Below are 12626 nucleotides of genomic sequence, written 5' to 3'. Positions count from 1 at the left end.
TAAAACAAATTCAATAATTAAGAAGACAGGTTGAAAACAAGAGAATTATAATATTATTGATTAGCTCAAATAAAACCAAAACAATGATTTAATAATTAACTACACTTAATCAATCTCTAAATGTAATAAAATGTCAGAATCCATAAAATATAATAGTAAGTGATTTGTAAAAATCAAAACTGACAACATAACAAAAAAGGCAGTGGACATTCCAACAATATTATCAAGTTAAATCATATTGTTACATGACATATTCTTAGACCACATGATTATTCATCACAAAAATACAGTGAGATGAACGAGATTCTTTCAATCTTAATTAGAAGTTTCGTGTTAGATTTTAAGAATGAAAAATAACATTCATAATAACACACTTTTTCGCCTTTATAATTGAAAAAATAATCATTATCATCAAAATTGAAACAATAACTATTTTTCAATTAGACTGAAAAATAGTTAGCCTGCTCTACTACTAAAGTAATTTGTTATAAAAAATATATTTTCCACTAACAAGTCACGAGTCTTAATCGGATTGGTGGACTTTAAATACCGTATGACAACAATTCTTACAATAATGAATTCAATGTAATTTCACAAGTAGCGTTTGAGGAGGTTGTTGCATACACAATCTTAACCCAACGTAGAAAGATTATTTCTGAAGAACCTTCAACTCAGTGAAGAAGTCATGTAAAAAAATAAATGAAGAACATAGTAATAGCAACAACATATAATACGAATTCCTACTTCAAAGTTATGATGATGTCATTTTAATTTATTTATTTTACTTCTAATTTTTTTTAATTAGTGCTTAATTAAGGGGATAAAATCAAGATATTAGTCACCTAGAAATTGGGTGGCATAAACGGACAGCCAAAATCTAGGCCTACCTTTCCTTTCTGTAAAAGACAAATCAACAAACCGTTACAAAAACCAACTTTTTTTTTTAATCTGAAAAATTATTTTTGCACTAGTTGGGATTTTTTATTTTTTTTTTAAATCAAAAATTAATATCTCTTTGAATCTTCTAGTGGGGTTTCCTTATTTTTCAATTCTTGAATTGTGTTTTCACTTTATGTTACTTTTTGGTTTGTGGGGTTTTTAAAGAATCAACATTTCTTGATTTTTTGAAGGAAAATAAAAAAAAAGGTTGTTCATAAATATCCAGAAAATAATCTTGATTTTGTTTTTTCACTAGTGGGTTCATTTTCTTTTTTCAAAAAGATTGATTCTTTGTATTAAATTTGACATTTTGTTTGAATATTTTGGTGGGGTTTCCTTTTTTGTGAAGTTTGGTTTGTGGGGTTTTGAAGAATGAACATTTCTTGATTTTTATGAAGAGAAAAGGAGAAAGAAGAAGATGGGTGACTTGTGTTTCTTGATTGGGTCAATTCTTGTGGGTTTATCAGACTCTTCTTCTCTGCTGTAAATTAGGTAAACTCAAAGTTCCTCAGCTCTGTTTATGCAATGATCATTTGTTATATTTTTCTTGATGTTGAGATTGTCTGTTTCTTGATATAATGATTACATATTTCATATTTCTCTGTTAATGTTGTTGTTGTTGTAATGTTGAGATTGCCTAACAATCCGACAAGTGGGGTATGAGAGGGTAGAGTGTATGCAGACCTTACCCTTACCTTGGAGGTGGATAGGCTATTTTCAATAGACACTCGGCTCGCAAAATGTTGAGATTGCCCTTCTTGAATCTTGATATAAGGATTAATATTTCATATTTCTCTTTTATGTTGAGATTGCGTAACAATAACATACCTAGTGTATTGCGACAAGTGGGGTATGAGGATTGAGGAGGGTAGAGTGTATGCAGACCTTACCTCTACTTTGGGAGGTAGAGAGGCGTTTTTCCGATAGACCCTCGGCTCGAGAATGTTGAGATTGCCCTTCTTGATATGAAGATTACATATTTAATATTTCTCTTTTAATGTTGAGATTGCCTAAAAACAGCATACCCAATGTATTCCCACATGTTTGGTTTGGAGAGGATAGAGTGTACGTAGACCTTACCCCTGCTTTGGGAGGTAGAAAGATGGTTGTCGATAGACCCTCGGCTGGAGAATGTTGAGATTGTTAACAATAACATATCTAGTGGGGTATGGGGAGGTAGAGTGTACGCAGACCTTACTCCCCTACCTTGGAAGGTAGAGAGGCTATTTTTGAATAGAGCCTCGCCTCAATTTCATGTTGTACACTATTGGCATGGGATGAATTTAAGTGGGAAAAATGGTTAGTGAGAATTACCGAGGGTCTATGGAAACAACTCTCTCTACCCCACAGAGGTAGGGGTAGGATTTGTGTATATTCTACCTTCCCAGACCCCACTCGTGGGACTACACTGAGTAGTATGTTGTTGGTTAGTGAGAATTCCTAAAGCCAACTCTAACTTGTTTGAGACTCAGACATAGTTGTTGTTGTAATTGATGAGAAATGCAAAGTTTAAGCCTTTTTTTCCTTGAGTGAACACTAAATTGGTTAAAATACCAAATGGGATTATGGTTGTGATGATAACTGAAGTTTTGATTGTTAGTTATAAATTGAATCAGAAAAGTTAATCATTGTCAATCTTTTCTTCTGTTATCGCAGAAAACGTGTAGTTACTCTTCCGGTTAGATGGCTGATAGTTATATGTCTCAACTTGATGTTGCTTCTTTGAAAGAGACTCTATGTGCTCAACAACAGCTTCTACAGAAGCTTTACAGTGAATTGGATGAAGAAAGAGAAGCCTCCTCCAGTGCGGCTAGTGAAGCGTTATCGATGATCTTACGTCTCCAAGGAGAAAAAGCTGCAGTAAAAATGGAAGCCGAGCAGTACAAGCGATTGGCTGAGGAGAAAATGTGTCATGCCGAGGAATCATTAGCCATTTTTGAGGATCTTTTCTATGGAAAGGAGATGGAGATAGCTGCATTGGAGTATCAGGTTCAAGCTTATCGGTATAAGCTGTTGAGCATGGGCTGTGTAGATCCCGGGGTCGGTGAATTTAAATATCCTGAGAATTTGTTGCAAAGAAACGAGAATTTAGCAGGCGAAATGAATCTCCAAGCCCTTGGAAGGCGTAATTCTGCCCCTCCTTTTCCCCTGAAAATTCCAAAGAGGGGTGCTATGGAAATAGATGATTCAAGTTCGGAAATAGATTCAAATTCGAAAACAGTGGAGGAATATACAGGGCAAGAGATGAATGAGCAGCAGTCAGATACAGAGAAGAAGACAGATATTTCCATTTCCACGACTGGAAGTATCAATTCGTATTGGCAACAAATTCGGAAGTTGGATGATCGAGTGAAAGATATTACAGGAGTTAGCTGCGCGAATATCAGGAGTGAAACGAGGTCTCCTTCACCGCTTTCTCAAAGAAGCATTAAGATAAGCAAATCGGAAAATGAAACGTACCAGCCGCCTAAGCTTCACGTGAGCAAATCAGAAAATGACTCACCTGCTGATTCTGGTTGTTCTCCGAATGTTCTTGATGTCTTTGAAGTGCCTCGAGCAGATAAGGATACCATTGATATCGGATTGCCTCCTAAACATGATCGCAAGATGGTTTCACATAACGATGAAAGGCTCGAGAGACCTGATTCTGCCCAACAAGAGGCTGTAAAATCATCGGTTAGAGATGAAGCTGATTTGCTAAAGAAGTACTTTGTATCTTCACAGCGAGAGAACAAGCTACGAAGAGCAAGTGAAGCTGCTGCTATTACCTGCCATTTGGCAATATCTCGCCCTACAACCAGCATTTCCGAGACTAGCGAATCTCATCAGCCCAATCGAACATCTGAGATAGTTGAAGTTGGAAGAGAAGCGTCAAGATATGAAATGGCTCGAGAAGAAGAACTGAAGTTGTTACACGACATTAAAGAGCAACTAAATTTGATGCACTCTGAAATCCAAAGTTTGAAAAGCGACAAACTCCCTCCAAGTGACGACGAACCATCCTTACTTCTTCTATCAGAGGTAGGTACATTTCATCTAAATTCCTCCATTCTTCTGATTCTAGTTACTCGTATTCAGTCTCAACATGTGAAAAATGTTAACTCCTCCGTTTCAATTTGTTTGTCTGATTTTGACTTGACACGGAGTTTAAAAAAGTAAAGAAAACATTTTGAATCTTGGAAAGTTAGAGTCAAAGAGTTGTCAAAAAGGGAAAGTGACATTTTTTTAAAACGGACTAAAAGGAAAGTAAGACAAATAAATTAACAGTCTTACCATTTTGAACAGGCAATGGTTCACTTTTGGCTCTGATGGATCTATCAAAAGCTCGAGCGCCAGCAGTCACCTGGAGTTGCCTCGGCCGTTACATAATCAAGATGCTGCCATTCTGTGACTTCTGAATACTGTAAGAGTATTTTTGGCTTTATTGTGTGGTTGCGGAGAGATTGAATACGTTTGTAAATTGATTGCATAGAGTGTACAGTACCGTATAGCCTTCATCTCATCAACTTAGTTGCATCAAGAAGAGGAATGTTTTCACATTTGTTAATATTTTGACAACAGTTTTTTGTTTTGACGTCTGAAACAGTCTCTCTATCCCGCAAAGGTAGAGGTAAAGTCTGTGTACATTCTACCCTACCCAGACCCCCGCTCATTAGTGTAAGTTCATTTGTGATTTGTGAGTGGTGCTACCACATTTTGTTTGTTTCTTAATTGTGTTATGTTAACTGAGGGAGTATTTCTTTTATTTGTATAGATACCTGGACTTTAAGAATGTTATTTCATATTTCAATAATTAAGATGGGAAAAAGCTCAAATATGCCATCGAAGGCTCATCTATGTCATCCGTTAAAAGTTTGGCTCATCTATGTCATTTTCGTTTGAGAAAAGGCTCATCCATGCCATTATTTGTTAGCTGAAAATAGTTCCGGTTTTGCAAAATTATTTTTTATACATGGTCAATTATGATTTGGCCACATCATTAATTAAATTCTTTTTTTAAAAAAAATGGCTCAAATATGCCATTGAACTTTCAGAAAATGCTCATCTATGTCGTCCGTTAAAAGTTTGGCTCATTTATGCCATTTCAGTTGACAAATAATGGCATGAGTGAGCCTTTTCTCAAACAAATTAAATTTAATATATATATTATGTATATTTCGATCATGATGATAAATTAGTTAACCGAACGGTATATATCCGTAACTTTCCCAAAATTAATTTAGAGTGGAGTTTTCTTTCTTGAATTGCTAATGCCAATACTCCTTATTTTGCAATCATAAAAAGTTATTGGTGAACTTAATTAGTTTATTATTTATTTAGTGAGTTTGGCAAATTACCAACTTTCCACTTGGCTATAAAAAAATTATCTAAAATTTGATATTAATGGTAGGCTGAAAAGATCCTATAAGTGCATTTTGACTATGCAAGATATGATTTGTCAGATAACACCAAAAATAGTAGTGTTAAAGAGGAGATTTGTTCTTTTTACTATTAATTAAAATAATGTTGAGATAATTAAATTGGTATAAAGTTTTAAATAGTTGTCATAGCTATTTTAACATAAAAAAAAGGCTACATTTGGTTGGTTGCATGTCTAATTAGCAGTATAGCCTTGAATAATGTGACACTCATGATAGAGGGCGGGTTAAAAAGAGCAAGGGTGGAGGTACATTTTCACTTACGACTTCAGCAGAACTCAATAGCTACGGCTCAAATTTTGTATTTGTATTTAAGAATTTATTTAATGTGTGAATAATTTATCAAGAACCTAATAAGAAGCATTATTTAGAATTCAGAACTCATAAACTTAAAATATTTGCTCTTCTCTAAAAATAAAAATAAAGAACTGACATACTTCTAAGTTGACAAGCTTCTGAAGAAGAAGACACATAACATATCAAGCGAATTTCACGTCGAAATAAAAGAAGAATGTGAAGAGTTTATAAGGTATAACACAAATTCACATAATACACACACTTTTGGCGTCGATGCCGGTGTAGCCTGAGGGATAAATCCGCGAGGTTTGTTAGGTCAAAGCAGACAATAGGGCTTGAATCATGACAAATATTGTAGTAAAAAACATTACTAATATTTTAAACAAAAAGAATTCTTTTGTAGCTCACCTGAAGGGTAGTCTTGGTGCACGAACCATCCCACGTTCACGCAGAATCCAGAGAAGGTCCGCACCCCAAGAAGGAACAATTAAAAAGGTAAAAAAAAAAACATAGAAGTACAATGAATAAAGTTAAATGGTACATTGTTAGATATAAAAATTAAAAAAAAAACTGTTCAACTTTTTGTTGTGACATCTTCAGTAACAGTGTTTGAAGAAGTTGAAACATACTGTTTTAACCTTCCAATTTCAAGTGCAACATCCAACATTGTTGGCCTAGTTGATGGATTGTACTGAGTGCACATTAAGCCAAGTTCAATCAACTCTAACACGATATCGTGCCATATATTGCTATCGCGTTGAACTGTTGTACATCTTTGTAATGCTTCATCAATCATAGCCTCGAGTTTATGTGAATACTGACTCTTCACCCATTCGTGTAAGCTCGAGCCTTGTTGAAATAGAACGTCTGTGGGACGTTTACCTGTCACAATCTCGAGTAACAAAACTCCAAAACTAAATACATCTCCTTTTGTTGAAGCCCTCCTTCCCATTCCATATTCTACAATCAAAGAAACAGAAACTTTAGTCATATAAATTGAAATGAATTAGATAGAATAGAACTATTATTTGTTACTAACCAGGAGCAATGTAACCAATTGATCCACAAAGTAATCCATCTGTTGAGTTGTAATTAACTGATTCGTCGATAGGATTTGTATTTTCCTCAACAGCTTTTACTAATGTTGAAATCCCAAAATCTGTCACCAATGCTGTCATGTTGTAATCAAGAAGGATATTGCTTGGTTTTAGATCACAATGCACGACTTTAACAGGCGAATAGTGGTGGAGATAGGACACTCCTTCTGCTACATCACTGCAAATGTTAACCAATTGAGCTAAGTCAAGTTGATGTCTCAGCCCGTGGCTTGGGTACAGATGGTTCTCTAGGCTTCCGTTTGACATCAGAGGGAACACGAGAGCTTTGAAGTCCGGTCTGCTACATGTCGTTATGATCCTTATCAAGTTCCTATGTCTAGTCCTTTTCAAGATTTGACATTCCCTTTTGAAACTACCTGATATCTCTCCACCTCCTTTTGTGTCAATCACTTTAACAGCTATGCTCATGTTGTTCTTCAGCACTCCTTTATAAACACGCCCATATCGTCCTGCTCCTATTAAACTCGAGCTGCTAAAACCTCCCGTTGCTTCAATCAGCTGCATACGAGATATCCTCGGGTACTTTTGCTCTTTCCTCCCACCACCTTGCTCCACATCTTCAATTACCTTGCTTTTATTAAAACTCGCGAATTGGTTCCTGAATCTTGATCTTAGGAGGAGAGGGTACCCGACTATGCAAAATATAGGAGTTATAAGCAATGAAAGGAGGATTGTGATAATAAAATGTCTACCCCTCTTTTTATGGCAACTTCTCATGCCTTGTACTGAGCCACAAAGCTTAAAATTTCCCAAGAATGAGCTGATGGTTAGTGATGAAAATGCACCAGTATCTGTCACGTTCCCCGAGAAACGGTTATAGGAGAAGTTGAGGTTCTGCAAAGTCGACGATGCTTGAAATGTCTGTGGTATTTCCCCACTCAACACATTGAATGAAACGTCGATTTCCTTAAGGTAAGGCAATCTTCCTATAGAAGATGGAAGAGGTCCTTCTAAGGAATTACGCGATAGATTCAAGTATTCGAGAGCAATGCAGCTGCCAAGCTGTGAAGGGACATTAGATGAGAGATTATTCGAAGACAAGTCAATTGCCAACACCATATCCATTTTGCTGAGCTCTAAAGGAATTGGACCATGTAAGTAATTACTAGACAAGTTCAGATAGAGCTTCAAACTACTCAATCCAGCAACTGCACTTGGAATCGTCCCCGTGATTCTGTTGTGAGAAAGATCAAGTATTTCCAAGTTAACACAATCACCTAAGCTCGGGGGAATCGTTCCAGAGAGGTGATTATCGTGCAACAAAAGCCTCCTCAGTTGCGGAAGGTTAGCAAAGGTATTTGGGATTAATCCAGAGAGGTTGTTTTTCGACAGATCAAGAAGGCCTAAATGAGAAACATTTCCAAAAGCAGAAGGAATGACACCAGAGAGTGAATTATTCGACAGATAAAGCCTCTCAAGTTTCCCCATTCGACACAACTCAGGAGGAATTGTACCATTCAGATGATTACTAGACAAGTTCAATAGAGTAATATTTACAAGACTCGAAATTTGTGTTGGGATTGGACCATAGATAAGATTATCGTCGAGATGTATCTGTGCAAGGTTCTTGGAGATGTTACCGATAATAGGAGGTAACTCCCCACCAAGATTATTCCCAGCTAACTCAAGTTCTTGCAAGTTAGTAGAATTAACTAAAGACGCGAAAAAAGGCGTCAGGTCAGTATTACCACTATGACTATCAAAGTTGTTGTAAGACAAATACAAAAACTGTAACTTTGGCATTTTACTTACAATATCAGAAGGAAGTTCACCACTCAACGAATTTGATTCAAGATCAAGCCATTCTAGCTTTGTAGATTTCGAAAGAGCAATAGGAACTTCACCAACAAGTTCATTAGACCATAGAAGAAGAAACTTCAAACCACTCAACTCACAATGATCATTCATAGGGATTTCACCGCGAAGCGAATTGTTAGAAAGGTCCATATATTGTAATGAAGCAGAGCAATTACAGAACAAAGACAGAGGAATTGCACCAGAAAGATTGTTTGTTCCCAAATCAAGATACTTCAATTCATGAAGGAATCCTAACTCGTTTGGGATTTCTCCTTCGAGGAGATTAGAAGACAAACTAAGCTGATTTAGCTTAACAAGATTGCCTAATTCAGCTGGAATTTGTCCTTGTAATAAGTTACCAGACAAATCAAGAATCTGCAAGAAAGAGAGCCCAGAGAGAGAAGGAGAAATCGTTCCACGTAACGAATGATGACTAAGATCAAGCTCAACAACTCTATGAATTTTCTTGTCACATACAATTCCTGTCCAATTACATACATCAACGTTGGAAGAATTCCAACTTTCAAGTACATGAAATGGATCAGAAACAATCATAGACATGAATGAAACAAGCGAATCGCGATCATTTAACATAATTTGATCATTTTTTTGGCCTAAAACTATAGAGAAAACCATGATCAAGAAGAAGAAATTGTACATGGAAAACTTAGAGCAGCCCATTTTTTGTTATTAGTACTATTGCACCAATCATAAGATTTTGAATAGTGAGAAATAAATGAAACTACCTACATGTATATATATATATAACGCGGAGGAGTGCAAGGGGGTCCAACTGAACTTTCTTCGCTGAAATATTATACTATACAAATAAATTGTTAAAAATCCCTTTGGTATAAAAAATATGTTTTTTTTAATTTCTGACTTTGTCACTGTATATATACGGGCGGACTTATCCTAAAAAAGTAAAAATTAATTTTGTTATAAATAGGGAAAACAATTAAAATATGTTTTGTTTGTGCCTAACAAGAGTTGAAGTGGCGCCAATGATTTTTGACTTGAAAAAAAAGGTCAACTAGTTAGACATGGAACACGTGTGAACGTGTCTGAATGCCACTTGTGTATTGTTAAGTTCATCCCGCGTAAATTTAACGATGAATTTAAGTTATATACGTTGATAGTATGAAATATTAGTATTAAAATGCCATGAAAATTATGAATTAGTGGGAAATATTTGTGTTATAAAATATGATTTACTCATTCATTTTTCATCGAACTAGTTTACTGAGAAAATGCATGATGAGAAACAGATTTTCACTAAAATAGTGGAAAACTTTCTAATCTTTCCTTATAAAAACATTACTATATTTTTTTTTCACTGATTCAATCAAAACATCTGTGGAAATGGCCAATGAAGATTTTTGTAGTGATCTATAGTGTCAATTATGGTTCGCGTGAATACAACATTTTTTGCCTAAATCTTATAAAATCAAACCTCTTTATAGCAACGTTGTTTGTTTTAATATGTTTTTTGATTGTTATAGTGAATCGTTGTTGTAATAAACTTACAATATATGACAGTTATAGTTCAAATAAACACACTAAATTAGGCCCAAATCTTGTTTGTATATATTATGAAATCTACTAAATATCTATTAACTATGAAATAAGTTAATGTGTCGGTATTCATATTTTGTGATTCAAGCGATTTTTTCATCGATTGCGATTTTTTTTGTATGTTTTTAAAATATTTTAAATTGTTAATTATTGTAATTTCTAGTATTTTAAATGTAAATAGTAAAATTTCCATATCAATATTCACGGGTAAATTAGAAATTTGACTTTTGAAATTCGAATTATGACACATAAATTGATACAAAAGGTATATTAACTTGATCACGCCTCTATAAAAAATCATAACTGTAAATCTTGAACATTTGCTTACGATAACATGTAATTGCAAGTACAAAATAACCTGATCACAATGCAAATATTTTTTATATTGTCAGTACACATAATTTAAATTAAATTAATATTTGTTGATGGTTTACATGTCATTAGGCCTAACCATGAGAAGGTTTTGGAATTACTTGTGGGATTAGTGTTTTGATTAGTGGATGATGATGTGTTTTAAGTATAAGATAATCTAGGTTATTAAGCACACTTAGGTTAAGACAAGGTTTAAGGCTTTAATTAAGGATTATGATATTCTTACAAGTTGATAAATTTTTTTTGGTATTTATGTCGGCTTAAGTGGTCATGATTTAAAGATGAGGTCATTTTTTAATTTGGTCCGTTAATTATTGCAGTAATATTTCCTTTTTGGTTGGAAAAATAAATTATCGAGTTTACGTGAAATCATAATCAACTCATTAAATTTATGTCCTTGAGTGCGAGTATATAATTCAGGTAGATTAAAGTCTAAATGGCCCGAAGCAGGAAAATATGAATGTAAGAGTGGGTAGTTGTTAGCTGGTAGGGCTGAGGGGCTCATTTTAATTTTTTTGACGGAAAACGACATTGTTTATATACGGCTACAAAAAATAACTTTTATTGATATAGTAGATATGGTAATATAAGAATCGTCTTTCAATTTTGTATTTAACTCGTATCACACAGAACCACATATCATCTCTAAATACTTACTTATCCGAAAAGCAAATATTTTTTTCTTTTATAATAAGATCTGGACTATTATCTCTATCTTCGATAATTTACAAGTTTATGTCCATTTACCAAGTTGAATACAACAAAACTCAATATGGTAGTTTTTATCTACATATACCTAGTAAAATATAATTATAATAATTACCAACCTCACAAAGTTTATAATAATGTTTTTCATAGATAAAAAGTGTACCTAAATTTTAGCGTTATAAGGCATAGTGCTCAAAGGGACCAATAAATGAAATGACTATATGCAAGGAACATAGGAATGGTTGTATCTTTAATAATCATTTTCCACTAAAAATTTAAAAAATATAACTTTTAAGGTAATAATCATCCACAGTACTCATAATTTATCGATCTAACTAATTCAAATTTATATTTATAAAGTTTATTAAAGAAAAAAACGCTCATTATCAAGATATTTTTTTATTTTCAGAATTCAACATGAACCCTCTAGTGAAGCAATTCCATTTCTCCACAACTTTTAATTGTATTTTAAAAGAAGTAGAAGAAGAAGTGTTTTTTTTATAATTATTCAATTTCCATAACTCACTAGTCAGACTAATTTAAATTCATATTGCACACATAAGGTTCATTGAAAAAGAAAGCGCTCCAAATCGAGTTATTCTGACTTTCTATTTTTCAAGAGCAAAGCTGAGACCTCTAATTAAAATTGGAGATCTCATATTCATTCAATCATAACCGTCTTTTAGTGCTGAAGAAAGGAATAGGAAGGTGGAAAAAAGAAGATAGAATTTACATATATATGTCTAGAGTCACCTCTCTAATTTTTCTATTTAAAAGAAATAATAGTGGAATTTTTGTGCTTTCATTGGGTAGTTTATTTATTTTTTATTTTTTACAATTGGTTAGTTGATTTACTACTTATTATGCTATCTTATAAAGGATCACAAATGAGTTTGAGGTATATTTTAGAATGTCTAGTTGTTACTAAAAAATGTAAAAGTAAATTTCAACATGACTTAATGTTATTTATTTAAGTTATTATAGAGATTATAATGGCTTTTTACTAAGAAAAATATAAAAAGTGCACATATTTTTTAGTATTTTTAAAATGACTACTTGGTACTAAGAAAATTTCAAGTGCATTCATCATGATTTGTAATTTACCTATTTAATTGGCACATCTATATAGTGCAATTGTAACTGTGTTAATTTATTTTACTTTGTAAAAACATGTGAGACATTAAGGAAAATATGATTAAATTATATATAGGTCTTTTTTAAAGTGGGAATTAATTAGGATAAAGATTTGAATGCACTAAAATCTTGAATGAAAAGAACACAATATTTGAATAGTGCACCATACACATTAACATAATACTATTTACTTTGAAATTAAAAAAAATTAGCACCAAGTTGATGTTGGACTAATGCAATGTATTTGAGAGATACAATTTAAGTAGTT

At 33.6% G+C, this 12626-nt stretch overlaps 2 protein-coding genes across 2 annotated transcripts; one reads left to right on the top strand and one right to left on the bottom strand.

Annotated features, from left to right (window-relative positions):
• The first annotated feature begins 1398 nt into the window (after nucleotides 1-1398).
• LOC125824577 (uncharacterized) lies at nucleotides 1399-4340 on the top strand. Its single transcript, XM_049503978.1, has 3 exons — nucleotides 1399-1431; nucleotides 2596-3960; nucleotides 4225-4340. Exons 2-3 carry the CDS (start codon nucleotides 2623-2625, stop codon nucleotides 4246-4248), a joined length of 1362 nt encoding a protein of 453 aa, XP_049359935.1. The 5' UTR covers nucleotides 1399-1431; nucleotides 2596-2622; the 3' UTR covers nucleotides 4249-4340.
• A 1888-nt stretch (nucleotides 4341-6228) lies between these two features.
• LOC125824674 (putative leucine-rich repeat receptor-like serine/threonine-protein kinase At2g24130) lies at nucleotides 6229-9274 on the bottom strand. The gene is made up of 2 exons (XM_049504068.1): nucleotides 6694-9274; nucleotides 6229-6614 (listed from the first exon to the last, which is right to left on the bottom strand). The coding sequence occupies exons 1-2, from the start codon at nucleotides 9248-9250 to the stop codon at nucleotides 6229-6231; spliced, it is 2943 nt and encodes a 980-aa protein (XP_049360025.1). The 5' UTR covers nucleotides 9251-9274.
• Between the last annotated feature and the right edge of the window lie 3352 nt (nucleotides 9275-12626).

Source organism: Solanum verrucosum, unplaced genomic scaffold, assembly GCF_900185275.1.
Source record: "Solanum verrucosum unplaced genomic scaffold, falcon-dt-bn FXZP01000022.1, whole genome shotgun sequence".
Lineage (NCBI taxonomy): Eukaryota > Viridiplantae > Streptophyta > Magnoliopsida > Solanales > Solanaceae > Solanum > Solanum verrucosum.
This window is presented reverse-complemented; position numbering and strand designations above follow the sequence as displayed.

Bases quoted from the DNA above. Each gene is read 5' to 3' on its own strand.
- LOC125824674 (XM_049504068.1), bottom strand. From the start codon at position 9,250: ATGGGCTGCTCTAAGTTTTCCATGTACAATTTCTTCTTCTTGATCATG. The intron at 6,615-6,693 runs GTTAGTAACAAA...CTTTGATTGTAG, and splicing joins AATTGGTTACATTGCTCCTG to AATATGGAATGGGAAGGAGG.
- LOC125824577 (XM_049503978.1), top strand. From the start codon at position 2,623: ATGGCTGATAGTTATATGTCTCAACTTGATGTTGCTTCTTTGAAAGAG. The intron at 3,961-4,224 runs GTAGGTACATTT...CATTTTGAACAG, and splicing joins CCTTACTTCTTCTATCAGAG to GCAATGGTTCACTTTTGGCT.